This window comes from Schistocerca cancellata, chromosome 4 (genome assembly GCF_023864275.1).
Source record: "Schistocerca cancellata isolate TAMUIC-IGC-003103 chromosome 4, iqSchCanc2.1, whole genome shotgun sequence".
Lineage (NCBI taxonomy): Eukaryota > Metazoa > Arthropoda > Insecta > Orthoptera > Acrididae > Schistocerca > Schistocerca cancellata.
This window is the reverse complement of record NC_064629.1, coordinates 154,242,067-154,267,455: the sequence shown is the minus strand read 5'-3', so window position 1 is coordinate 154,267,455 and position 25,389 is coordinate 154,242,067. Positions and strand designations below refer to the sequence as shown.

The 25,389-nt window shown below is 41.3% G+C and overlaps 1 protein-coding gene across 1 annotated transcript in view; it reads left to right on the top strand.

Annotated features, from left to right (window-relative positions):
• Positions 1–4,728: 4,728 nt before the first annotated feature.
• LOC126183941 (lysosomal acid phosphatase-like) overlaps positions 4,729–25,389 on the top strand; it is a 182,869-nt gene continuing 162,208 nt past the window's right edge. The window contains exon 1 of the mRNA XM_049926290.1: positions 4,729–4,900. Coding sequence (XP_049782247.1) covers positions 4,748–4,900 — 153 coding nt within the window. The 5' untranslated portion in view covers positions 4,729–4,747. The remainder of the gene's footprint in view (positions 4,901–25,389) is intronic.

Below are 25,389 nucleotides of genomic sequence, written 5' to 3'. Positions count from 1 at the left end.
CTTATGTTTTAGGTACTTACAGTGCACTGCCTTGTGGTATTCACATCAGATTGCTTCTTATAACGCGCATTATTACGCTATGATTCAAATAAACACAGTATGTAGTTACACTTGGTTTTACACTGGCTCACAGGATGTAAACATTCGCTGTTTTTACAAAGAATACAGATATGACAGATGCTGCACTTTTACTACATAGTAGTCTTTGCCAAGAGATGCATTGTATTATGATACAAACATTACTAGTACGGGTTTTACATTTCAGTATATGTTGCTAGCTGCTTACAAAAGGTAAACAGCTAGAGGTGAATATTTAATACATAATTAAAAGCTTTTTGTAAGTTACAGAATACCGTAGTCGTTACACACCAAGAACAATATTTTTGCAGGAAGATAAATTATTGTCTTTCTTTTTTTTGTGCCAGGACATCCTGGAAATTCTGAAAGAAAAGGTTTTGTGTTGACTCAGTTAACGCCAGTTTAAATCGCCAGTTTAAATCACAGTCGGAGTTCGTCATCCACAATGGATATACTGAAATCACAGTCTTTTTGAAAACGGTCCAAACATAGTTGACAAACTTTGCTTCACAGTTGCTTTTGGTCATCATTAGACTATCATGGCACTTATCTTGCACAGAACTGTCTCAAAGTTAATTTTTCATGTTTAGTACATACTCATTCTACTGGTACATCCATGGCGTCAACTTTAATAGCCGGTCGCCCACTATCATAGTATGCAAATTCTCGACAATTTCATCTGTGGTTGGAACTGCCGGACCTCCTCCACGAGTACCAACGAGTACCATCTTCAATACAAATATGCCCAGATTTAAAGTCAGGTACCTATTTCTTAACCGTCAAAAGTACAGAAGCACCATATTGGAGTTTTGTGCTCAAGTTCCGTACTTGCAGAAAATAATAATGAACTAAGGACGTATTGCACTGATTGACTGTTCGGTCCATTCTTGGGGAATATTTTATACATTACGAATGAAACACTGACAACAGTGGTGTAATATTCTACAATATTTATTATTTGAACTGGTTGTCGGCTGTTGCGCCATCGACAGGTATCTTATCTTTGTACCTGATGATGGCCTAACAGCCGAAAACCGGCTCGTGTAAAAATAATAAACATTCTAGAATATTTAACCAGTGTTGTGCGTGTTTCATTCCTAATTAAGGATGGATCCGCCTTTTTGCAAGTACACAGTTATTATTTTGCTTTAAGACCCAAACATGTTTCACCACAGTTGTGGCTTCCTAAGTAGTTTTTTTTCTTATATTTTACAATGTGTACGTCCTGCAGCTACCAACTGAAATCAGCAACAAGGCTAAATTACTGCACGTCATCATTGCTGTATTTGGTTTGTTCAGTGCTGTGGCTGGTTCGTATTTGTGTGCCATACGTGTTTTTGTTGTTTTTGTGTTGTTGGAATGATGTTTTCTCCTGCTCATTTGTGAATACTGAGTCTTATTATACAGGGTGTAAACGGTATAAGGCGCCAAAATTATACAGATGGCACATCTCGCAATGCTTGACACAAAAGTCTAGTGACATGTTTGCGTATTTCCTACGGTTGTCCCAGAAAAAAAACAGTTAGTCTCAGGATAATGGTTTTCGAAAAGTAGATCATTGGCCCTGCACGTACGTAAACAATCGGTTTCTGTTATTGCCCGCTGCGCGTATTGACATCGCGAGCGTAAATCGTAAACACATAGGCAACTGCGGCATGAGTGGCCGCGTCATTGTAATACACCGAGCGACGACAGTAGGCGAGTAACCTGTGCAGATGTTATTGCAACTCTGTTAACTGTTAGGATGGAAAGGAGATTTACTATAGGTGAACTATGCGATATGCATTTAATTTATGGCGAGGCAACAGGTGTTGCGAGGGCAGCTGTACGAATTTATCGAGAACGCTTCCCACAACGACGACTTCCTGCATTAAAGACATTTGCTGCTGTGCACCTAAGGTTTGTGTCATTGTAATTCTCTACTTGTATGCGATTATTATGCATTTACATCTTAATAAAGTACAGTAGTTATCTGCACCTTTGTAAATTTTCGTCCGCATGCGAAACGTATCTTCTGTTCTGATATGCTTTCCGTTTTTTTTTACATCATGACAGAATACAACTGACGAGTACGTATTTAATTTTCTTAGATTGGAGATACTGGCTCTTTACTGCCCCGCGCAGAAGGCAAGAGGCCCACAACGCGCCGATCCTACATTGGAAGCTGAGGAAAGAATTCTGGACCGCATCCAGGAGGATCCTTCTCAGAGTACTTGAAGCATCTCCCGCCACGTGGGTATATCGCACACTGTCGTTCATCGCACTTTGCAAGAGGAGCGTCTGCGGCCTTACCACATTCAACGCGTACAAACATTGGAAGAACAAGATTTCCCTCCACGACCTGAATTCTCAGAGTGGCTTTTGTTACACAGTGCGCAGCATGATTTTGTCAACAAAATACTCGTCACAGATGAAGCGTGTTTCACGCGCGACTGAATAACTAATTTCCACAACATGCACATGTGGAGTGTACACAATCCTCGCCACGTAGTGGCAACACATTTTCAGCGACGATTTTCCGTAAATGTGTGGGCGGGTATGCTCGATAATTATATTATTGGGCTCTATGTTTTACCTGCACGCTTGACTGGTAACCATTACCGAACGTTTCTAGACGAAACATTGTTACCAACGTTGTTAGAAGACATTCCGTTAGGCATACGTCATATCATGTGGTTCCTCCACGATGGTGCTCCACCCCACATTGGTCACAGAGTACGCAGATTTTTGGATAGTCGGTTTCCAGGACGATGGATCGGGCGTTCGGGTCCACGTCGATGGGCAGCATGCAGCCCTGATTTAAATCCACTGGATTTTTACTTTTGGGGCCATATGAAGGAACTTGTTTATGCTGAGCCAGTAAATAATGTGGCCGAATTTACGCAGAAGATTTTAGATGCTGCCAATACCATAAAGGCCAATGTGCATGTGTGTGAATGAGTGCGACGAAACTGGGTTCGCCGTAATGAAGCATTTGTAGAAGCGAATGATGCTCATTTCGAACATTTATTGTAGTATTGGCGTAAGAGGAAACGAAGTAATGGGTTTTCTTTTCGTTACGATGTTGTTGTACAGAAGGAAAATAATGTGAATTTAGTATTCGTTATGGCATTACCGTAAAAAGGTGAAACAGTTGATTGTAATTAATGCAGAATTATGATTGATTGAATTTGTACTAATGGAAATACATTGTGTTTGATATTAGCTTGCGATTACTACTACGACCTTCGTTATCGACTTGTTGAGAAACAGATTGGTTGTATTCAATTCACGTAAAGCGAGTCACACATTCTTGACAACCCAAAAACCGTTTACATTCCTTTTTTCGGTACCACCTGATTATCACACCACGTCGTTGTACACCTCTAATGATTTCAGTCCTCTGGTCGGCTCGTTGCCTTTCTCTGGCCGCCCCGTCATTGTAGGCAATAAGCTCGGTACGCCGTGTACTGTCGGGTGACTACGTAAACAGAAAGGCGTATACTATCTATCCTACGAACATTAGGTTTTAATAATACAAAAATAAAGTACATGATACAAGAAAATGTCATTAGACTTTTTGTCAAGCACACCGAGATGTACCATCTGTATAATTTTGGCGCCTTATACCGTTTACACCCTGTATGTTGCTGTTACTTGAATACACGTTTCACTGCACAAATAGAAACGTAAATTTCTGCAGTGAAACTGTGTCCAAGTCACAGCAACATAATAAGACGCAGTATTCACAAATGAGCAGGAGAAAACACCAGACCAACGACAGAAGACAACAAAAACACGTTTGGCACTCAAGTACGAGCCAGCCACGGCTCAGGACAAGCCAAATGCAGCAGTGATGAAGTGGTCAACTAATTTAGCCTTGTGGCTGATATCAGTTGGTAGCCACTGGACACACACAATGTAAAATGAAAGAAAAAAGTGCACTTATGATGCCACTACTGTGAGTATTAAAGCAAAACAATAATCTGATTTGATCCATTATAAAAGGTTTTTGAAAGCCTGCGACGGTAGATATAATAGGTTTGTTTATAAATAAATAAATCTTCTGCTACCAGTCACGATTTTTTCTTTATTTTACTTAGTATTTACTTAGTATTATTTTCTTAGTAAAATAATATTTTCTTAGTAAAATAAAGAAAAAATCGTGACTGGTAGCAGAAGATTTATTTATTTATAAACAAAACAATAATGGTGTATGTGTAAAAAGGCGGACAAATCCTTCACTCCTTAATATAAAAGTACATAGGATGAATCTTCATCAGCTTGAGGTAAATTTCTGACGAGGTGGATAAACCGTTCAAAATGCCGAATTTTTCGACAGCGCGGCATTCTAGCTTATCACACGCGCATGCCAACATTTAAAAAGCCGTATGAACTAGTGCATTTCGCAGATTTGTGTTATTGCACAACATAACGAAAACGGGAATGTCATTTGTATGAGCGCCATCTGTGAGCAAGATTAAGAAATTTTCATCTTGCTCTCGTAAGCCTGAATCCCCGCACCAGGAAAGAATGCGCGCTTCTTGTTGTGAGTTCGTAAACAGTCGGCGTCTCACCTAGACAGCACTCGAGCCTACTGATTCGGGCAACCGCCGTCGGAGCGCTGCCGTCAGCTGTGAGAAGCCGACGCTGGCAGTGGGTTGTCAGCTGACGCGCAGCGAGGTCGGAAATGCCTGGAGGTCGGCTGCCGTGTCAGCGCAGGACGCTACGTGTGGCGGGGCTGACTTGTCTGGGCGCCACTATCGCAGTTGTGTTCGCGCTCTACATCTCCCTTGGGCGCACGGAGAAGCAATCCTACAGTTCGTTGAAACTCGTGTCTATTGTGAGTACCTATGTTACTCAGCACGCACTCGAATATTCGCTTGAAATAATCAAAATGAATCATAGTGTTAGGTAACTGAAAGTGGCTACAGGCGTACATAAGTGCATACTTGACGAGTATTCATAATCGGGCGTCTTGCACAAGCGTGTACAAATCCCTCTCGCCTTCACAGGGCTCAAACATGCTTGCACAAGCATCAGTTCGTAAGTGAAATGCGTCTAACTCACCTGGGGAGGCCACGACATTCGGTTATCGAGTTTACTTCAAACTTTTTATACTTTTAGAAGTCCATCAGGGCAACTTAATTTGCAAGTAGCAACGTGTACTACTTACGCGACTTCGAGAAAATCGCAAGAGAAATTTTACGCGTCAGTGCTGTACCTACCGGTGCGTTGCGTCCCTGAACACGAGATGGCAGCTGTCATGTGCTCAGCGTTCAAGCTCCGTTATCGGGGTCGCTGGATCGAGTCCTGCTCGTGGTTTTTTTTATTTATATTTATTTCAATACTAGTCACATAATTTCGTACATAGCACAATTGAAAGAAAACATGATGTAGACACATGTATCTGTGGGAACGTTTATTTATTTTCCAATGTTATTTGGCTATTTGCTAACTTTTCTTACCACAACAAAAATTATTTTTATAATTATCGACAAGTAAATGACCCAACCCATAATGTTTTCCTGAAAATGTATGCCTGTCGCGATTTCCGAACTTCTTTGTACCTGCAATCGGGTAAGGTAGCGAGGACTGCTTTACACCTGAAAATTTCGATCCGCCGACACAGGTTTCAAGGAGGAGAGATAGGCTTGGAAAGCCAAAGTCACACATCGATACATAAAGGTGTACGTGACTTTATTCAATAATACAACGCGTTACAATATGCCAGACCGTGAAGATAATGTACGATTAATCGGCGGATGTGCTTTCGACATTACAAGGTGCAGCATAATATTTTTCATACAAACCCGGGAAACAAATTATAACGGCATCTACTGCATCGAATGGAATGTAATTACCCCGCACACACAAAAAATCTTCAGAGTTTCCAAGAAGAAACAAAGCTTATTGACACTTTGTAAAACTTCTTTCTTCCGATAATTTCGATGCAAACCATGAGTGAGGTAACATTTCCGTAAATATAGGTGCCGGAAATTCGCTATGTACGACTGAATATATTGTGGGTCGACAGAAGCGTCGGCTTTGATCCTTGACCTAAAGCTGTTGTGTGTGACGTCATGACGGCGCGGAGTTTGGTTTGAGTGTGGCTGTCTGCAGTTCTGTTTTATCTTGTTTTATTTACTTTTCTGATCTGTTCGTTCTACCTCGTGAGATTCTTTTTTTTAATTTAAAAACACTTATTACTTATTTTAATTGTCTGTTTCCTCCAACTTCTGTTTTAGTTTATTATATTTATCTTTCTGATCTGTTCGTTCTATCCCGTGAGTTTTTTTTTAAAAAAAGACCAAAAACACTAATCGGCTACTGAAGCATCTTTATCTTCTATGGGTTGCAGGGGTTACGACCCCTGGGGAGGTGGGTGGGTATTCATGCATGGCTGTCTTCACTTGCACGTTGTAGCTACGCAAGGCGTCTAAATTTATTTATATTTAGTTTTCCCCCCACCCAAAACACCCCATTTCCCGCGCTTGTCCCGTTAGTGTCATTAGGCTTCTTGTGGAAAGTGTGTGTTTTTGTTTCCGCCATATTTGCGACGTCATGGGTCAAAGCAGACGGGCGGGATCGGACGCTTCCGTATTTCCTATATTGTAATAGCATCTTCACGAGAAACAATTTTTCGTTCGTTGTCAATCAACAATCAATAAGTTTTAAGGCGCTTGATAAAGTTTTTAACTTGCCAATAGGAATAAAAGTCGCATAATATTTGTTATGATAATAAAAAGTAGCCAACAGCGAAATAACATTGGAAATTCAATAAAAGTTCAAGCGAATATGTGTGTCCTTCCATATAGTACCTTTCAAATGTAATAGGTACGAAATAATATGACTAGTGTTGGAGAAAAATATAAATTTAAAAAAACCGTTAGCGGGACTCGATTCAGCGACCCACCGGTTGAGGAACTTGAACGCTTACCACATAACCGCCGTCATCGTGTGCTTAGGGTCTGTAATGACACATTCCTATGCAGAGACATACAATATCTTAAAAGCTGCGCCAAAGATAAATTGAGAGGCATGTATATTATAATCTTTGTAAAGTTCACATTGTATTCTCTTTTGTTTCATACTCCAAGGAGCTAAGGGACATTTTCGATTGTTGCCTCGTGGAGGATGGACGTGATTTTTGGACTGTGCGGAAAGGCAGCCATGTAGTTAGTAATTATGGTTTGTGCGACGAGCACTGCAAGTCTTATGGTGTTGTGAATAAAAAATAGTGAGAAGTATCGAAGTGTTACGAAAATTATTTAAAGCAAAGTAGCATTGTATTCCTTGGTTTCCACCGTCTTCGTGAAGTGAACCGATGCCGACTTAGGAAGATACACACGGTCAACAAAGAGAAGAACTTCGATGGCGACTGATAAATTAATATTGTGGCAGAAGGACTAATTCTACGTCTAAGGTGAGAACTCTGATTAAATCAACAATGACGTAGAATTCAAAATGTAATTAATCGGAATGGTAAATTATATTACAGGCATATTTCACGCAGCACTGTATTTGTCCGCATTCAAGCCGGTCAATACAATCCGTAGAAAAGTCTTTCAAAAATTATAAAGTTAAAAAACACAATTAAATCAAATGTATTTTTATTTATTTCGCCACACTGGCGACCGCTGACAGGGACAGTGCTGGTGGAACAAAGAGTAAGTACTTGATTGTTGTGCTACAAATGTACTTGTACTAATTACTGTTTCTCTGTTACATGACGCACATGGAAAATGACGAATAAGGTGAAACAATGTTAACTGTATAAACGGATGGCACAATAACCAGAAGGAACAAGGACAAGGATTTACAAAACTAACGTAATCGTGAGTGACGCAGCTCAGCCGGAATTAAGGTAGGAAAGCGCAAACGCATGCAGTGGCTGCACCTTGGCTTAGCTCCACTTAAAGCAGAACCTTTTCCTTTCCATATTAAAATCCTGGTAGTGTTTGTGGCAACACACAATTACACTTTGATAATTACTTTTTTATGTTCAACAATCGCAGAATTAGAAGACGTAGTGCGCCATCTTGTAAATTTCCGACGCGCAACAAATAACAATCGCGAGATATTTTTATTAATTAAACTGCGAGAGAATTTAAAGATTTAGATTAACATTAAAGTACAGATAAAAATAATATCTCCACAATGGAATCGGAGAACTTTAATTTGACAAATGTTCATGGACACGTCACCGATTCTGACAATAGTGACGTAAATGATGACGCAATTAGTTTTTCAGCACAACATAATGTAGAAGTAAATACGATTCAATTGCACTCCACAGGGATTAACAATAATGAACCACTTGCAAATGAAACCTTGTGCACAGTCGATGAAGCATCGATTACCAGATCAGATGAAAATATTTCGCGTGAAATCAGTGAACCTAGCCCGGTTTCGATTCAATCAGACTGTGGCAGAGAAACAATGGCAACAAATAATGGCATAAATACAAACACACAAGCTTCGTCAGGTACGCTTGAGGCATTATATAGTCTGATGTCAAACGTGAGCGAGAAACTGACGAATCTAGAAATCAGCCACAACATGACAAACACAAAATTGTCAAACATGGAAATTGGGTTCCAACAGCAGTTTTCAAGTGTAAACACGCAATTTGAAAACATACACAGACATTTCGATCAACGCTTAAATAAACTCACCAATGAAATCGATCAAAAGATCGAAGACAAAGTCATCAAAACCGTCAATAGTGTATACAATGTATTGGCAAATGACTTAGAAAAGAAATTGTCAGATCTTACAAACAAACAGGAACAGGAACTGTCAGAAATAGTAGAAACTCACAATCAAACACAAACCGTACAAAAAGAAATACATGAAAACGTACAGGATATTCAAGTAAATTTAACAAGAGTACAGTCCGCATGTGAAGAAATACCTGACCAAGTTAATAAAGTTAACGAAGAAGTCGGTTTTCTGAAACAGGAGACTCGACGTATCAACGCGGACATTATCAAAATAAATGAAACTTTAGAAAACGGTAATGTAAATGAATCAATAACTGACCGGGAAACAAAACATTTTGAAAAATTAGGTAATGAAATCAAAGTAGCCGAGGACAGAATACGCAAGGAAATTGCTGGTAGACTGAATGTTTCAAATGATTTGCCTACGTCAAGCAGCAGGCAGCGCGACACTTATTCGCCCGTGCCAGATTATGATGTCAATAACGCAGAACATCACGCGCCCTGTCTGGCGTATGTGCACGCACCGGCGCAGGCAAACAATGGCTATTCGCCAAACGCGGTGCTGCAACAGGCAGTAGGCGTGTCGCCTTGCATCTCGACGATTCTAGTCGATGAGAGCCTGTTGAAACATAGACAGTTTCCAGTTTTCTCCACAGAATCCAGAAAAACTCATCCAGTCGTATTTGTAAGAGCATTTAAAAATGTCTTACCAAGAAACTGGACTGAGGCACAGAAGATTAGATATGTAGTAGGCTTCACACAAGGCGACGCACTTTTGTGGGCCACAGACATGGCTGAACAGTGCGTCACCTACGAACAATTTGAACGGGCTTTCTTGGAGAAATATTGGTCTGCTGGGGTCCAAGAAAGACTGCGACGTGAGGTATTCAACCCACAACCGTTCAACCTCAAAAACGGCGGGTTGAGAAAGTATTTCGATAAGTACTTGAATAAGACGCGCTATTGGAACAATCCAATACCGCACGTAGATGTTCTCAAAATTCTGAAAAACAGACTACCCGTGAACTTACGCGAAAAATTGGTAACCATACCGGAGAACGACCTTGAATACTTTCTTTCCGTGCTTGACTCAATTGATCTAATATACGAAGAAGAGCCGAGCACAAGTAATCGGAATGAATATTCCGGAACCAATCAAAACAACGGTAACGGATATCATTTTAAAGGCAGTGGACAAAACCCACACAGTTGGCATCCGTATGCGACAAGGCCAAATAATGGAACCTGGAATTACGGAAATCGGAAGAATTCGGCGCCACAGAGACGTGAAGACCGAAGGTATAGTACAGATTACGGTCCACGCCGGTATGGAAATGATAGAAATCACGTGAATGATTGGTCAGGCCCGCGTGATGAAAGGCGGCACACAAATGAAAATTACAATAGTTACAGTAATAGGAATGACAGACCAAGGAGGAATAGCGACGGCCGGTCGCAAGAAAATGTTGCACGCAGCGGTCTGGAACCTAATTGGCGACAGAATAACCACTCAGTACACTTTGTAGAGGTAACGGACAGTACTGAAGCAACGCCGTTGTCTCCCCCGGTAAACAACAATCGGTCGTAATGAGCCCCCACCGGCCGACCGATTTGACAACAGGGGGCACAAACAAGCACACATTACATCTTAGACAATTATTTTTAAGGTATGATCAGGATGCGACCGTAGAAGATGATCTATGTGAAGAAGAGAAGAAAGCACCGGACAAGGTAAGTGACCTCGTGCAGGCTGTAATAACAGCAAAGATAGGAACTATAATTACCAACGTAATTTTAGAGACAGGCGCATCTACGAATATTATTTCTAACAGTTTATTTAAAGAAGTTTCGACAGCATTACAAGTACCAGTGTTGCCAACGGAAAATTGTAAAATCTTGACAGCTGTAGGTAACAAGTCAAAAAGTATTAAGTGGCAGACGCAAATACCTGTTACCATTAGCGATGTCACGATAAACTGTACATTCTTAGTCGTTGACAAGTTAATCGTCAATTGTATTTTAGGTATGGAAGTTTTCCGGCAGCATAAAGTAAACATCGAAACTAGTAACCAACTGGGGGCATATGCCAGCTTTAAAACGCATAGTTAACCACACCTAATGAAACATGTGTTACTGTGAGTCTTAACGCTATAAAATAAACCATACGGTACTTTTGTAGTCTAACTCAGTTATTTAAGAGAGAGGAACGAAGACAAATTAACGCGAAGGCCAGGGTTTGTTCGCTTGAGACGAGCAACAAGCCACGCGTCGAAGTTGCAATTCAACGCTCAGCTGATGTGCACGCGATAGCTGCATGTCAAGACAAGGTCATTGGCCGCGCTGTAGGCAGCGAGCCGGGGAGAAATCTTCCCCCTTCCCTGTCCGATCAGCTGAGTGTATACAAAGCGCGAAGGCGCATGCGCGGTCGAGTCCAGACGACACGTGACTCATATTATACGATGGCGGCTATCACGAATAATGTTCACCAACAATGCAGAGTTTTCCCCGCGCCTGCAGTCCAGTCATGGTACATAAGCGCGGATGCGCGGAACGTTTAAAAGTTTTGAGACCACGCTTACTATGAGACACAGTGATGAAAGACATTCAAAAACAAGAAAGAAAATGGTACACAAGTCTTGTAAATAGTAGCTTAGAAAATTCAATTATAACCTGGTACTACGTAATAAAAGTGAACATACAAGTACATACTGGTCATGGACGGTATTGTAATATTATATTATACTGAGTAAAAATCTTAGCTTGTACGGAAGGAGAAGGAAAATAGAAAAAAAAATAATGCAGATATATAACCGGAAGAAAGGCTATGTACACGAGAACAAAACACAATTACATATAGGGAAAAAGCAGCAAAGAGATAACGGATACATTTACATTACACAGTAGCTTGCGATTTTCAGAATGAACAATAAGGTAAACGTGTGAATTTTTGTGACTAAGGAAGAGAATGACACAAGCTTTAAAATAGGAAAATAATAAACAGATCTATGCAACGTGAGTAACGAACTGAATCGCCCTCAAAACAAATACCTAGGGTTTATAGAGAGAGAGACACACATTAACGTTAGGAAACACCTAAAACACTCAGCAAACAACTTTGTAGAATATATAAGCTATACACGAGGTTATATGTACGAAGGCTAAAGTGTAAAGGAGGAAAATATGGAATGATTGCGCATTAATGGACCGTAAGGCAGTTATGTATGTAGGAAGAAATATTTAGTTGTAAGTATTATTAGTATGAAGGGACGATGCTCAGCACACCCTAAACTATTTTGGAATATTGAGGGAATGGTGCAGGGTACCGAAAAAGGGCCCCACCAGCAATGTGTATATTAAGTGGTAGATATTTTTTGTGTGTATAAACGTATGTATGAATGTGTGAAAGGCGAAAGAAGCTCTGTACATGTACGGAACTAAAACAACGTAGAAGTGTATAAGGAAAATTAAACTCTAAGACAACTTCGTATAAACAGGTATACCTAACGTCAAGAAACAATTAAAACCGTAAGACTCTACGAGTTTACCAGAAAATACGAAAAACCTGATACAAAGTGCAACATTAGCGATTCTTCACTCATGTATGCGGAAGGAAGATATGAATTACTTTACACACTTGAAACATGAAATGATAAATCATGTCAAAACTATATCTTCCATACATTTCACGATTTACAGTCACAAAGAATGAAAATGATATCGCCGCTGTACGAGAAACAGGTAAGTAGTGTGATCGACGACCTGTAAGCAAAGGAATCGTCTATAAAATAAACTATGAAAAAAAAAAAAAAAAAAGAAAAAGAAAAACGTCATACAGAATTTCATGCTGCACTGAAGCTATGAAAGTCGGATTATTCGTGTACATAGATTTTCATGACAACCGATGCATTAAAATGTCTGTATTTTTTCTCCCATGATAACATAAGACGCCTATAAGCGTACTTTAATTGAAGATGATACACGCACACAAGGGCGTGCCGCTATTATGAAACACTGCACATATTAATAGTAGTTACACCCTGAACTTCAAAATTTTATGTTTATATGTCCATGTTAAGGTAGGAAGTTTTATTAGAGGTAATGATTTACAAGCACACCAGAACATGCTTAAGCACAAAACACTGTACATATTAGGGTTACGTTGCATATAAATGATTATTTGTGCATTTTCAGATTTTATACGTAAAAAACCGTAGCATACACGTGGTCGTTGCCACTACCCTAAGTAGAAGGTAGAAAATTCCCTTCCCAAGCTTCAGTGGAGTGGCTACAGGTGTATTCTCTGCATGCTGATGCATGTCGTTGCGTATGAAGAATACGTAACGAAGGTAAACCTTAACTTACACTCGAGTTCAAGAAAGAAAACAAAGGACTTGTTCCTTCTAACTGATTAATGGAAAAAGGTGTGTGTGTGTCAGTAAAATCTAAGACGAAGAAGCCACTATGAGTGGTCAAAAATTTTTTTCAATTTTCGTCGATAGTTTTTTCCTGTAATTAATGTAACCAATGTATTGTATGTGTTTTATGTTATTCCATTGTATATGATGTATTTTGTATTTCATGCCAAGTCCCGTGACTTACAAATTTGTGAATATTTACGTACATTGACCAGAAATATTGAGGGGAATGAATCTCGATAAATACAAAAGGTAAAAGGGGTTAATGCGAAGAAAAAAGTGTAGTGAAAAAGGAAGTTTCGATCGCAATACTCGCGGTTAAAGTGGTGTGTGTAGAAATTGAAATTGTGCAAAGTAGTGCTACGTTGCAAGTGTCAGCGAGCCTAAACAAGGGACCTCGAAAAATTGAAGCTAGTATCGTCAAACGACCCATGGCGGAAGGAACAATGCCAAACAAGTTTGACATGGTACGCTTCTTACCTGCTGCTGCATCGACGGGATCGTCCTCCACCTCGCACATAGTGTGGTGTGTTCTTCGGGGCACATATTCCAATGTACCTCGTCGTATCCAGTCTAAGTACTGGAAGGAACTGCAAAAAGCACACGCATACTGAGGTTCGGAAGTCTCGACGGTACCCGCACGTCGGTGTATATTCAGTGCACTGACGCGTGCATTCAACCAACGTCGCCAGCTAACGGACGACCAAACAATCAGGCGCGAGTATCACCCGCCCATATTCAACACTGCGGCTAGCGAACAAACCTCGTCGCCCCAGAATAAATACAGAAGGCAATACAAGGACTTAATTTTCACCTCTGATGAGGAAGGAAACATTTGTAAATAACGTTGTATTCATTGTATATTTTATTGTACAAACTTTACCACATGATGTTTTCTCAATGTTAACCAAAACTTTGTATATTAGGATTAAGGTTTGTAAATATTAGCATAAGTATACCAAAAACTGACACACACTCAGTAATACCAAAGAATTCACAGTGCCATGAAAATGAGACAATAAAAATGAAGGTTGTAAATAAAAGACCCCCAAACCTATCAATTGCAAGGTCGACTACTGTATCCTGTCAATCAAATAAAATTTTCTAGTGACAGTATGCAGTAGGGGGGCAGTTGTAATGACACATTCCTATGCAGAGACATACAATATCTTAAAAGCTGCGCCAAAGATAAATTGAGAGGCATGTATATTATAATCTTTGTAAAGTTCACATTGTATTCTCTTTTGTTTCATACTCCAAGGAGCTAAGGGACATTTTCGATTGTTGCCTCGTGGAGGATGGACGTGATTTTTGGACTGTGCGGAAAGGCAGCCATGTAGTTAGTAATTATGGTTTGTGCGACGAGCACTGCAAGTCTTATGGTGTTGTGAATAAAAAATAGTGAGAAGTATCGAAGTGTTACGAAAATTATTTAAAGCAAAGTAGCATTGTATTCCTTGGTTTCCACCGTCTTCGTGAAGTGAACCGATGCCGACTTAGGAAGATACACACGGTCAACAAAGAGAAGAACTTCGATGGCGACTGATAAATTAATATTGTGGCAGAAGGACTAATTCTACGTCTAAGGTGAGAACTCTGATTAAATCAACAATGACGTAGAATTCAAAATGTAATTAATCGGAATGGTAAATTATATTACAGGCATATTTCACGCAGCACTGTATTTGTCCGCATTCAAGCCGGTCAATACAATCCGTAGAAAAGTCTTTCAAAAATTATAAAGTTAAAAAACACAATAAAATCAAATGTTTTTTTATTTATTTCGCCACAGGTCGCAACGCCTCGGTACTTCTCTTGCGATTTTCTTGAAATCGCCTAAGTAGTAAGCCATACTGCTTGCACATTATTTTGTCATAATCGTCTATTTAAAGTATACAAGGTCTGAAGTAAATCCATGATCTAACGCATGGCCTCCCCTTGTCCGCTGATGATGTGCTCGCATGACTGGTGCAAGTTAGCAAATTATTTTACAAAGAGATGGAATTTTCCGCACTGTGCTGGTTTCATTGGTGGAATACAAGCAGAGAAGAGTTTCTGCAGCTACAGACGGCTCATTTGATTTTCAGTACAAACATACTCTGAGACTGGTTCTACATGTCACAGCAGACTTAAATTATACATTTTTCGTGTTCGATCTGATGTTCTGTCGCACAGATGGCAGAATATTGGATGGTGATGGTGGTCTTCGGAACAGAAAATGTCTGAGGGATTTCGCAGCACGCTTTAGAATTTTTCACACCGCTATAAATTTGGAAGTAGGTCCTATTGATAAAGTAATAAAGGGAACTGTTTCTTTACATACTTATTTAATGACCGATATGGGTCGAACGTATGATCAAGTGGTTCAAATGGCTCTAAGCACAGTGGGACTTAAAATCTGAGGTCATCAGTCCCCTAGACTGAGAACTACTTAAACCTAACTACCATAAGGACAGCACACACATCTACGCCCGAGGCAGGATTCCAACCTGCGACCGTAGCAGCAGCGCGTTTCCGGACTGAAGCGCCTCAAACAGCTCGGCCACGCTCCAGCTATTTTTACCGCCCCGTGCGGAAATTTCAAGCGCCGCCCTCTCCCTTGCATTTTCAGACATTATTAACCATTTTTACAATGCAATTCATCCATGACGTCTTAATTTCACATATCACCCTTCCTCATACGTAGTTTTGGCAAAAATACGTCTTTAATACCAGAGATTGGTATGGAGCAGTGGTCAGTGAGACAGAAGTGAAACGTGTACTACGTAAAACTTTGATTTATAGGCATCTTAACTGCAAAATTAATTATACAACCAAAATTAAGTTATTTCACAAGTAGGGTCTGTAACTAACGTGTGTTCACTTTTTGTCGTTTCCTGAGCAGAGGATAGCGTGCGGCGCAAGATCTGTAGCAAACAGCATACCTGAGTACTACACTGTCGACGGTATCGTCGCCGCTTCTACTGTACAAAGTGGAAGGTCATAGGACAGCGAGCGACGTACATATAACTGCTGTATTTGTTGAAAAAGAAGGGTGAAAATCGCCAATGACTAGTTAGTATGTCCGCGGTACCTAAAGGAAAAACAGCTGCGGTCGAATATCGAGAAGACGTTCTTTGCGACATGCCACCACCGTGATTTATGGCTCAAAACAAAGTTTTGAATGCACTTTCAACAGGAAAGTAACAATTACATTCTAAAGTTATTGCAACGCAAACAGTGTGAAACACGGCGTAACTGGATAAACAGTTCGTGCAATGCACGTGCACGTGAATTGCTTCAGTCCAAAATAAGGTCTGACAAGTTTTCTGTAATAACTTTATTATTAATAGCTATTACTCCTGGCTTCAACACTGAGATAATAGGGAATGAGGGAATACTTCAAAGAAGTTACAGACTAAGGTGAAAAAAATAATTGAATGGATTGTGGCAAGAAATAGTGCAATGTAAATGGCATTAATGGCAAATCAAGGAGAGGGAGTTGTGGGCAAGGATGCCATATTTCTATCAGCGTGTAAACATCTCTTAATAGCAACGTCTGGGTTAAAATGACTATGTTATGTGACGGGTAGTGCATAACTTACCTATTTCGAAGTATTTTTCTCAGTTGTATTCCTATAGGCATTTAAGGAATTTTCACCGCATAATATGTTGACATTTATCTTCATCACAAAGTTTTTCGCATCTCGGGAGGGGGCTTTCGTGCTGGTGTAGGTACATTTTAAGATTTATGTAGACGTCGAGTACAAATAGAGTTGCCATCATTGCTTGTAGCAGTCTTCGCTGCTTTGAAAGGCGCAACGAAGGTAACCAACTCCAGCGCTTCCTCTGTCATCTGCTTTCAACTGCCGTAGACAGCTTCCAGTAGGGAATTAGATTCTATGAATGATTTGTATTTCTAACTTTTTCTCACACTTCTTCATTTATACATAACTGTCCCTAGGTTGTTTAACTCCTCCTCTCGGAACCATTTTAAAGTCTAGGATTTGCCCCCCCCCCCCAAAAAAAAAAACTCCCGCCGTGGGCGGTGGCACGGTTCGCCTCCCTCCTCTCCGTCACCCCCCCCCCCTCACCCCCAGGGCCGACATTGAGAACACCAGCTAAATCGATATGTTACTATTACGGAACTATGTCTCTGGAATCATTTCACTTGTTGAAACTTCCTGGCAGATTAACACTGTGTGCCGGACCGAGACTCGAACTCGGGACATTTGCCTTTCGCGGGCAAGTGCTCTACCATCTGAGCTACCCAAGCACGACTCACGCCCCGTCCTCACAGCTTTACTTTTGCCAGTACCTCGTCTCCTGCCTTGTTGATAAATATGTTGAAAAATTCATGAACTGCTTTATAAATAGTGACAAGTTCCTGGGCGACAAAACATCGTGCATTAACAAAATAAAATCAGAATAAGTAAAATGAAACTGCGTATCAAAGTTTTATACAAACAAATAAAGGCAAATACCTTTAACTATAATAGTGTTGTTGTAACGAACTCCAAATATTCTTCAAAACCTACCTCACTTACTTCTCACTGTTCAAAATTAGTTGCAGGCCTTCTAGGCACCTCTTGCTCACACAGAAAGCTAAACAAATGAAGATGCCACTGTATTTATTTGTACACCTGACACGCAGCAGTCCGTAATTTATAATTGCTTTCCACGTTATATTCTTTCCCTACGATAATTTGATCTTGGTGAATTTATCCTCTCAATTACATCTTTCTCTACTGCAGGATAAACTGCTTTATATTTAACAGGAAGATTATACGCAGCATCTCTTTTCACTTTGTCATAACGCGTCTTCTATTCGATATTCCACAGGAAAGGCTAATTCTCATAACAACGAATAAAATCTTCAAGGAATTCGAGGTTGATATGTATCGGTTCGCTCGACATGACAGCTACGAAAACTAATCTCCTACTGACGCATGCTTGCACAAGCCTCCCCATTCTTGGTGCACACACTTGCATGCTAGCACAAGCTTACATAATATAAAATCGACAAAGCAGCGTATACCCTCCTTATACTTGCACAAATTTATCGCACACATGTCGAAGCATCCTTATGTAAAACGCTTGCGCATGGGTGCCTGTCAAGCTTGCAGTTACGTGTGTGGCCATCTTAAAAAAAACAGTGTGTTGATTGAAGCTCCATGCTGTGTCATCTGCAAACGCATGTACACATGTGTACAACCCTTTTGCACCCTGTTACCAAAGTTACCTAATCTATTTACGACTATATTGCTTTCCTAGTGTTTGGCGTCGTTGGCTACAAACTTGGTGGTCCTTGGTTCAATTCCAGGTGATAAATTCGGTTTTTTCTGGCGAAGTGTCTTTCGTTTACAACTGCCACCAACCTCAGAGCTCTACAGTATGTTTCAAGAATATGAATTTCAGAACAATGTCTTGGTAAAAGATTTTTCATTGTATCGTGTAAGTTTTCAAAAAACGAAACTTGTGATTTTTATGGAGGTTGGATGGGACGGGGGAAGGTGTGTGGATGAAGAGGTCGGGGTTCCGCCCCCTAAAATTTAAGAAATTAAGCACTGGTCCACGTTAAATTATCTAAAGATGGGGGATTAATACTCCAAAATTGAAAACTTTATTAATATCGACAATCTCGCAGAGGGAACATCATTTACTGCATTTTATAACTGCCACATACGCGTAGACTACGCGTTACAACATGAATAAGCTTAAAAATTTGCCCAAGGGTTGTGAAGCGTGTTAAATCAGTTGGATTTCCTTTTTTTTTAAAAAAAAATAAGTGTCCAGACATGGCTGATAAATTCGTTTTTTGGTCAACATACCACTCACTAACGCGGCATTCATCTTGCACAAAGCTATCTCACAGTTCATTCTTCATGCAAAATAAGCTGAACTACACTCCTGGAAATGGAAAAAAGAACACATTGACACTGGTGTGTCAGACCCACCATACTTGCTCCGTACACTGCGAGAGGGCTGTTCAAGCAATGATCACACGCACGGCACAGCGGACACACCAGGAACCGCGGTGTTGGCCGTCGAATGGCGCTAGCTGCGCAGCATTTGTGCATCGCCGCCGTCAGTGTCAGCCAGTTTGCCGTGGCATACGGAGCTCCATCGCAGTCTTTAACACTGGTAGCATGCCGCGACAGCGTGCACGTGAACCGTATGTGCAGTTGACGGACTTTGAGCGAGGGCGTATAGTGGGCATGCGGGAGGCCGGGTGGACGTACCGCCGAATTGCTCAACACGTGGGGCGTGAGGTCTCCACAGTACATCGATGTTGTCGCCAGTGGTCGGCGGAAGGTGCACGTGCCCGTCGACCTGGGACCGGACCGCAGCGACGCACGGATGCACGCCAAGACCGTAGGATCCTACGCAGTGCCGTAGGGGACCGCACCGCCACTTCCCAGCAAATTAGGGACACTGTTGCTCCTGGGGTATCGGCGAGGACCATTCGCAACCGTCTCCATGAAGCTGGGCTACGGTCCCGCACACCGTTAGGCCGTCTTCCGCTCACGCCCCAACATTGTGCAGCCCGCCTCCAGTGGTGTCGCGACAGGCGTGAATGGAGGGACGAATGGAGACGTGTCGTCTTCAGCGATGAGAGTCGCTTCTGCCTTGGTGCCAATGATGGTCGTATGCGTGTTTGGCGCCGTGCAGGTGAGCGCCACAATCAGGACTGCATACGACCGAGGCACACAGGGCCAACACCCGGCATCATGGTGTGGGGAGCGATCTCCTACACTGGCCGTACACCACTGGTGATCGTCGAGGGGACACTGAATAGTGCACGGTACATCCAAACCGTCATCGAACCCATCGTTCTACCATTCCTAGACCGGCAAGGGAACTCGCTGTTCCAACAGGACAATGCATGTCCGCATGTATCCCGTGCCACCCAACGTGCTCTAGAAGGTGTAAGTCAACTACCCTGGCCAGCAAGGTCTCCGGATGTGTCCCCCATTGAGCATGTTTGGGACTGGATGAAGCGTCGTCTCACGCGGTCTGCACGTCCAGTACGAACGCTGGTCCAACTGAGGCGCCAGGTGGAAATGGCATGGCAAGCCGTTCCACAGGACTATATCCAGCATCTCTACGATCGTCTCCATGGGAGAATAGCAGCCTGCATTGCTGCAAAAGGTGGATATACACTGTACTAGTGCCGACATTGTGCATGCTCTGTTGCCTGTGTCTATGTGCCTGTGGTTCTGTCAGTGTGATCATGTGATGTATCTGACCCCAGGAATGTGTCAATAAAGTTTCCCCTTCCTGGGACAATGAATTCACGGTGTTCTTATTTCAATTTCCAGGAGTGTAGATAGTTTGAAATGCCTGTAGCGTCAGCTATTCCATATACCTTTAATCGCTGAGACGAGACTGGTGCACTTTCTTGATATCTCCATCAGACATAACTATTTTAGAACCCCCCCCCCCCCACTTGGATCCTCATAAAGACAACTGCGGCCATGTTTGAATTCTTAAACTATTTTAATGGAGGACCTCATCCCCTAGAAGCCTACGCCAAATTTTTGTGTACTGTGTGACCGTGAAGTCTTAGTCTAGTGTTAATCGGCCAAAGAAAAGCAATGAAACAAGATGGAAATAAAAGAGAAACACTCGAAGTATGCATAGCTGTTCAGCACAGTTCGATGTGGCTTCCATTGGTTGCTCTGTGCACATCTAAACGATATTCTAGTTCGCAGAATGAAATTTTCACTCTACAGCGGAGTGTGCGCTGATGCGAAACTTCCTAGCAGATTAACACTGTGTGCTGGACCAAGACTCGAACTCGGGACCTTTACCTTTCGCGGCAAGTGCTCTATCGACTGAGCTGCCCAAGCACAACTCACGACCCGTCCTCACAGCTTTAATTCCGTCAGTAACTCGTCTCTTACATCCTGCAAATTCGCAGGAGAACTTCTGTGAAGTTTGGACTGTAGGAGATGAGCTTCTGGCGGAATGAAAGCTGTAAGGACGGATCGTGAGTCGTGATTGGATAGCTCAGTCGGTAGAGCATTTGCCCGCAAAAGGCAAAGGTCCCGAGTTCGAGTCTCGGTCTGGCACACAGTGTCAATCTGCCAGGAAGTTTCGATATTCTAGTTCTTCCCACTCACGTGCAAGGACGTCTGGTGTAACAGAGTGAATAGTGTCTGTGATTCTGTTTTAAATGATTAACGTCATTGATATGTTCACTGCACACATGTTGGTGAAAAAAACCCCAAAAGTAAAAGTCTTACGGCGTTATGTCCAGGGATCGTGGTGGACATGACTTCAAACCACCCCTTCCTATTCTCCGCTGGGAAAATTTTGTGTACAGAAACTCACGAACATTGCTGGTGTAGTGTGGAGGAGCGCTGTATTATTGAAAGACGACACCTTATGGGAATTGTGGCACTCTAAGCAATTGCAACATGTCGAGATAGTTGTCTGACGTCACAGTCTGCCCCGAAAACAAAAATGGACGTATAATTTTATCATGCATCAGGACAAACCACACGTTCACTTTGGGGGTCTTACATTCGTACTCAATGTAGGCACTATGATTTTCAGAAGCCCATATTCTAATGTTTTAGCGATGAACAGAACAACAAACATGAAACGTGACCTCACTTGCTAAACACAGTCTTCTTCATAAATGGTTCATCACAGTCGATCTTCGCTTCCCACGCCCGGGTTCTCGGGTTCGATTCCCGGCAGGGTCAGGGATTTTCTTTGCCTCGTGATGACTGGGTGTTGTGTGATGTCCTTAGGTTAGTTAGGTTTAAGTAGTTCTAAGTTCTAGGGGACTGATGACCATAGATGTTAAGTCCCATAGTGCTCAGAGCTATTTGAACCATTTTTGAACAGTCGATCTCGTAAAGCATATCTGTAACAAACTCGAATCGTTTGGGTCTATCAGTCGATTCGATAGCGTGCAGGTGTAGTATTTTTTAGGTCTAATTCTCGAGCACACGCACGCACTGATTTTTTGGGGCTCCTTATGTAGTTATCCCACATAGCTCTTACAGCGGCGTCACTTACTGGAGGCCTACCAGAACGGGGTTGTCCAACAAACAGTCGGTATTCTTTAACGGCTTATCCAAACCATTAATGTTACTTCTATGTGGTGGCTCTTCGTTGTACACGTGACAACATTCACGTTGAACATTGGTTACGGATTCGAATTTACCAAGCCACAGAACATAATGAACGTTCCTCTGTACCGCCCGCATATCGACTGACGTGGCCTGATATTCTGTTGTCACACGATTCGTTGTGATGCATCATGTTCGCACGCATACCATTGAACAGCATTGTACGGAAACTCTTTGCAGTACTGTCCAATGCAGGGCAAATTTCAAACTTTCGTTTCGTTTCTGTTAGCTACAGCAACGGTTCATATCTACACCATGACTCTAGGGACGCACTGTGTTTCTGTTCTCGATAAATCCTTCAAAGCAATGATTGATTTTTTGGCCGTAACTGGAACAAAACTTGCACGACTATTTTCAAACAATTCTGCTGACTAAGTTCACACTTGACTTGAATGGTTCTTAAATACGTACCAACACACCAAGAACGTAATTTATAGCGTCAGCATCATCTCCTCTGTGCCAGGCGGAGAATTTTTTATCTTGCCCTCGTAATGAAGCGGAGGCTGCAAAACATTCGGTTTCCGGATTTTTAGAATGGTTTCTAAAGAGCGGATTTGGTGGAAAAATAGGCAATACATATTTTCGCGCACCTTTTTGCTTCCTTACTCTCACAATAAATTTGAAATTTTTGTTTCGATATTCCTCATACTGTTCACTAATTATCAAATGTATACTACGCCCGTATCAAGTGATAACGGCCTGTTTCTGGCTTAGACTGCGAATGAGAAGTTGTCACAACAATGCCTGCAAATTTTAAACAATCTCTTTATTGAAATAACAGTAATATTGTTTATAGTTCGAAGCGCCAGAATAGCCGCAGGTAATCTCTGGACAATATTTCTATGAATTTTTGTTTTTCAAATAGTAACAGCTGCATTTAAAAAAGTGGCACTGTGTCCACCGTTTCTGCTACCACACCTTGACTTCATAAATTTAAATTGAAGAGGCCGGATGTAGCTGAAGCTTATTGATAGTTATGATCATAGTGATGACTTTTATGACTGGTATCGGCAAGTAAAAAGTCATTTTCAGATCTATTTCACTTTTAGTTACATCTTAAACGTATCAAAGCTGCTGTATGAATGTATGACGTCGACAGTTTGCAGCTGCGGAATGACTCAGTATTTACAGGGTGTATCATACTTAATGGCACAAACGCATACAGTTGAAAGTACACGATAGTAGAAGCAAAACAGCTTCACTAAACATAGGGTCGAAAATGCATACCTTAAAAGCTACGAGCAATTTTTCGTCTTCGATACTGTGAAGAGAATCTCTTCTATTGCAAGCTCTTTGCTTTCCATATTTTGGGAAGTGATAATATGGACCAAACAAGGAAAAAAGTCCAGTAAACATGTGCTCTAAAATGCATACCTTTAGAGCTATTATCACTTGTCCATTAGAAGAGTTGTATTCCAAAGTACTAAAGATGAACAAGTGCTCATAACTTTTAAGGAATGCATTTTAGAGCACATGTTTACTGGACTTTTTTCCTTGTTTGGTCCATACTATCACTTCCCAAAATATGGGAAAAGCAAAGAGCTTGCAGTAGAAGAGATTCTCTTCACAGAATCGAAGAAGAAAAATTGCTCGTAGCTCTTAAGGTATGCATTTTCGACCCTACGTTTAGTGAGACTTTTTTGCTTCTAGTATCGTGTACTTTCAACTGTATGCGTTTCCTCCATTAATTATTATACACCCTGTATATGACAAACGTGAAAAGGAACCTGCAAGCGATTAACATTCGAAACCGGCCGTAAAACGTGATAAATGTGGTTAAGACTTCATGTTTAATTACAAAAATGGTGGCTAGTTGGTTGATTCGGGGAAGGGGACCAAACAGCGAGGTCATCGGATTAGGAAATGATGGTGAAGGAAGTCAGCCGTGTCCTTGCAAAGGAACCATCCCGTCATTTGCCTGAAACGATTTAGGGAAATCAAGGAAAACCTAAATCAGGATGACCGGACGCAGATTTGAACCGTCGTCCTCCCGAATGCGAGTCCAATGAGCCCAGTGTGCCAACTCGTTCGGTCAAAAATATGACCGCTGTCTTTCTCGATTAGACATATGCCGATCTTGATCCTAGAGACTTTCCTGTGTCCTTCCTTCGGTTGAAAGCTACTTATTTTTGTGTGCCACCATTTGCGTGTCATTTTTCAAATTCAGTCTCTGTGGCAAAATGAATACTCTGATCTAGTGTGGGCAGAGTTAGGGAACACTTCGTATATGCATGACCTGTGGTAGCTGTCGGACACACAGATGATATATATAACGGTAGTATAGCTGCAAGATCCAAAATACTAGTTAAATCTTGCATGCCCAGAAAAAAATTTTAGATTTGGATTTCATACAAGAGTTAACTGGAATAATGATGGAATTCACATCATCAGACGGATGCGAAAAAATTATTGAGTCATATTTACATATTTCATAAAATTTCTTTGAAGCTGTAGAAAGAGACATGAGAGAGAGAAAACTTGTATTTTGTAGAAAGGAACTGACACAGCCTGCCTGTTTTGTCAGATATGCAAGTCTGGGGAAAGTTTTACGTCTTCTCTCAATGTACATAGTCTTAAAAATTTAATAACGTGTGTGTGTTTCGCATATTTAGCAATACACTGCCGCTATATCGAACAACCGCCTCTTGTTCTGTCACCTTTCATGTTGTTGTGCTCTACTGATCCTAGGAAAATGCAGATTGAAATAAATTTTTTGGCCTTGATTATTAAACAGAAACCTAACACATCATCTACATTAATAATTGTCCATTTTGATATACAGTTCCCTGAACCAAAGCGAAATTTTTCGCCATCACCAAATTAACTTACATCTGTTTTCGACTGTTTGCGTAAGATAGCAATGTTAAAGTCAGAAGGTATTTACCTCGCTGTACCCATTTTAAGGGCGAATAAAAGCCACAGCGAAGAACAAAACTAAGTTGCTCGCAGTATTACGAACAGAAGCGGTACCAGTTTTTAGCAGGTAAAGAAAGCCACGCACAGCTCACCGAGGGCCTTCTACACACGCTCCTAAGTTCTATTCACACAGGAGGAAATGGTTTAGAT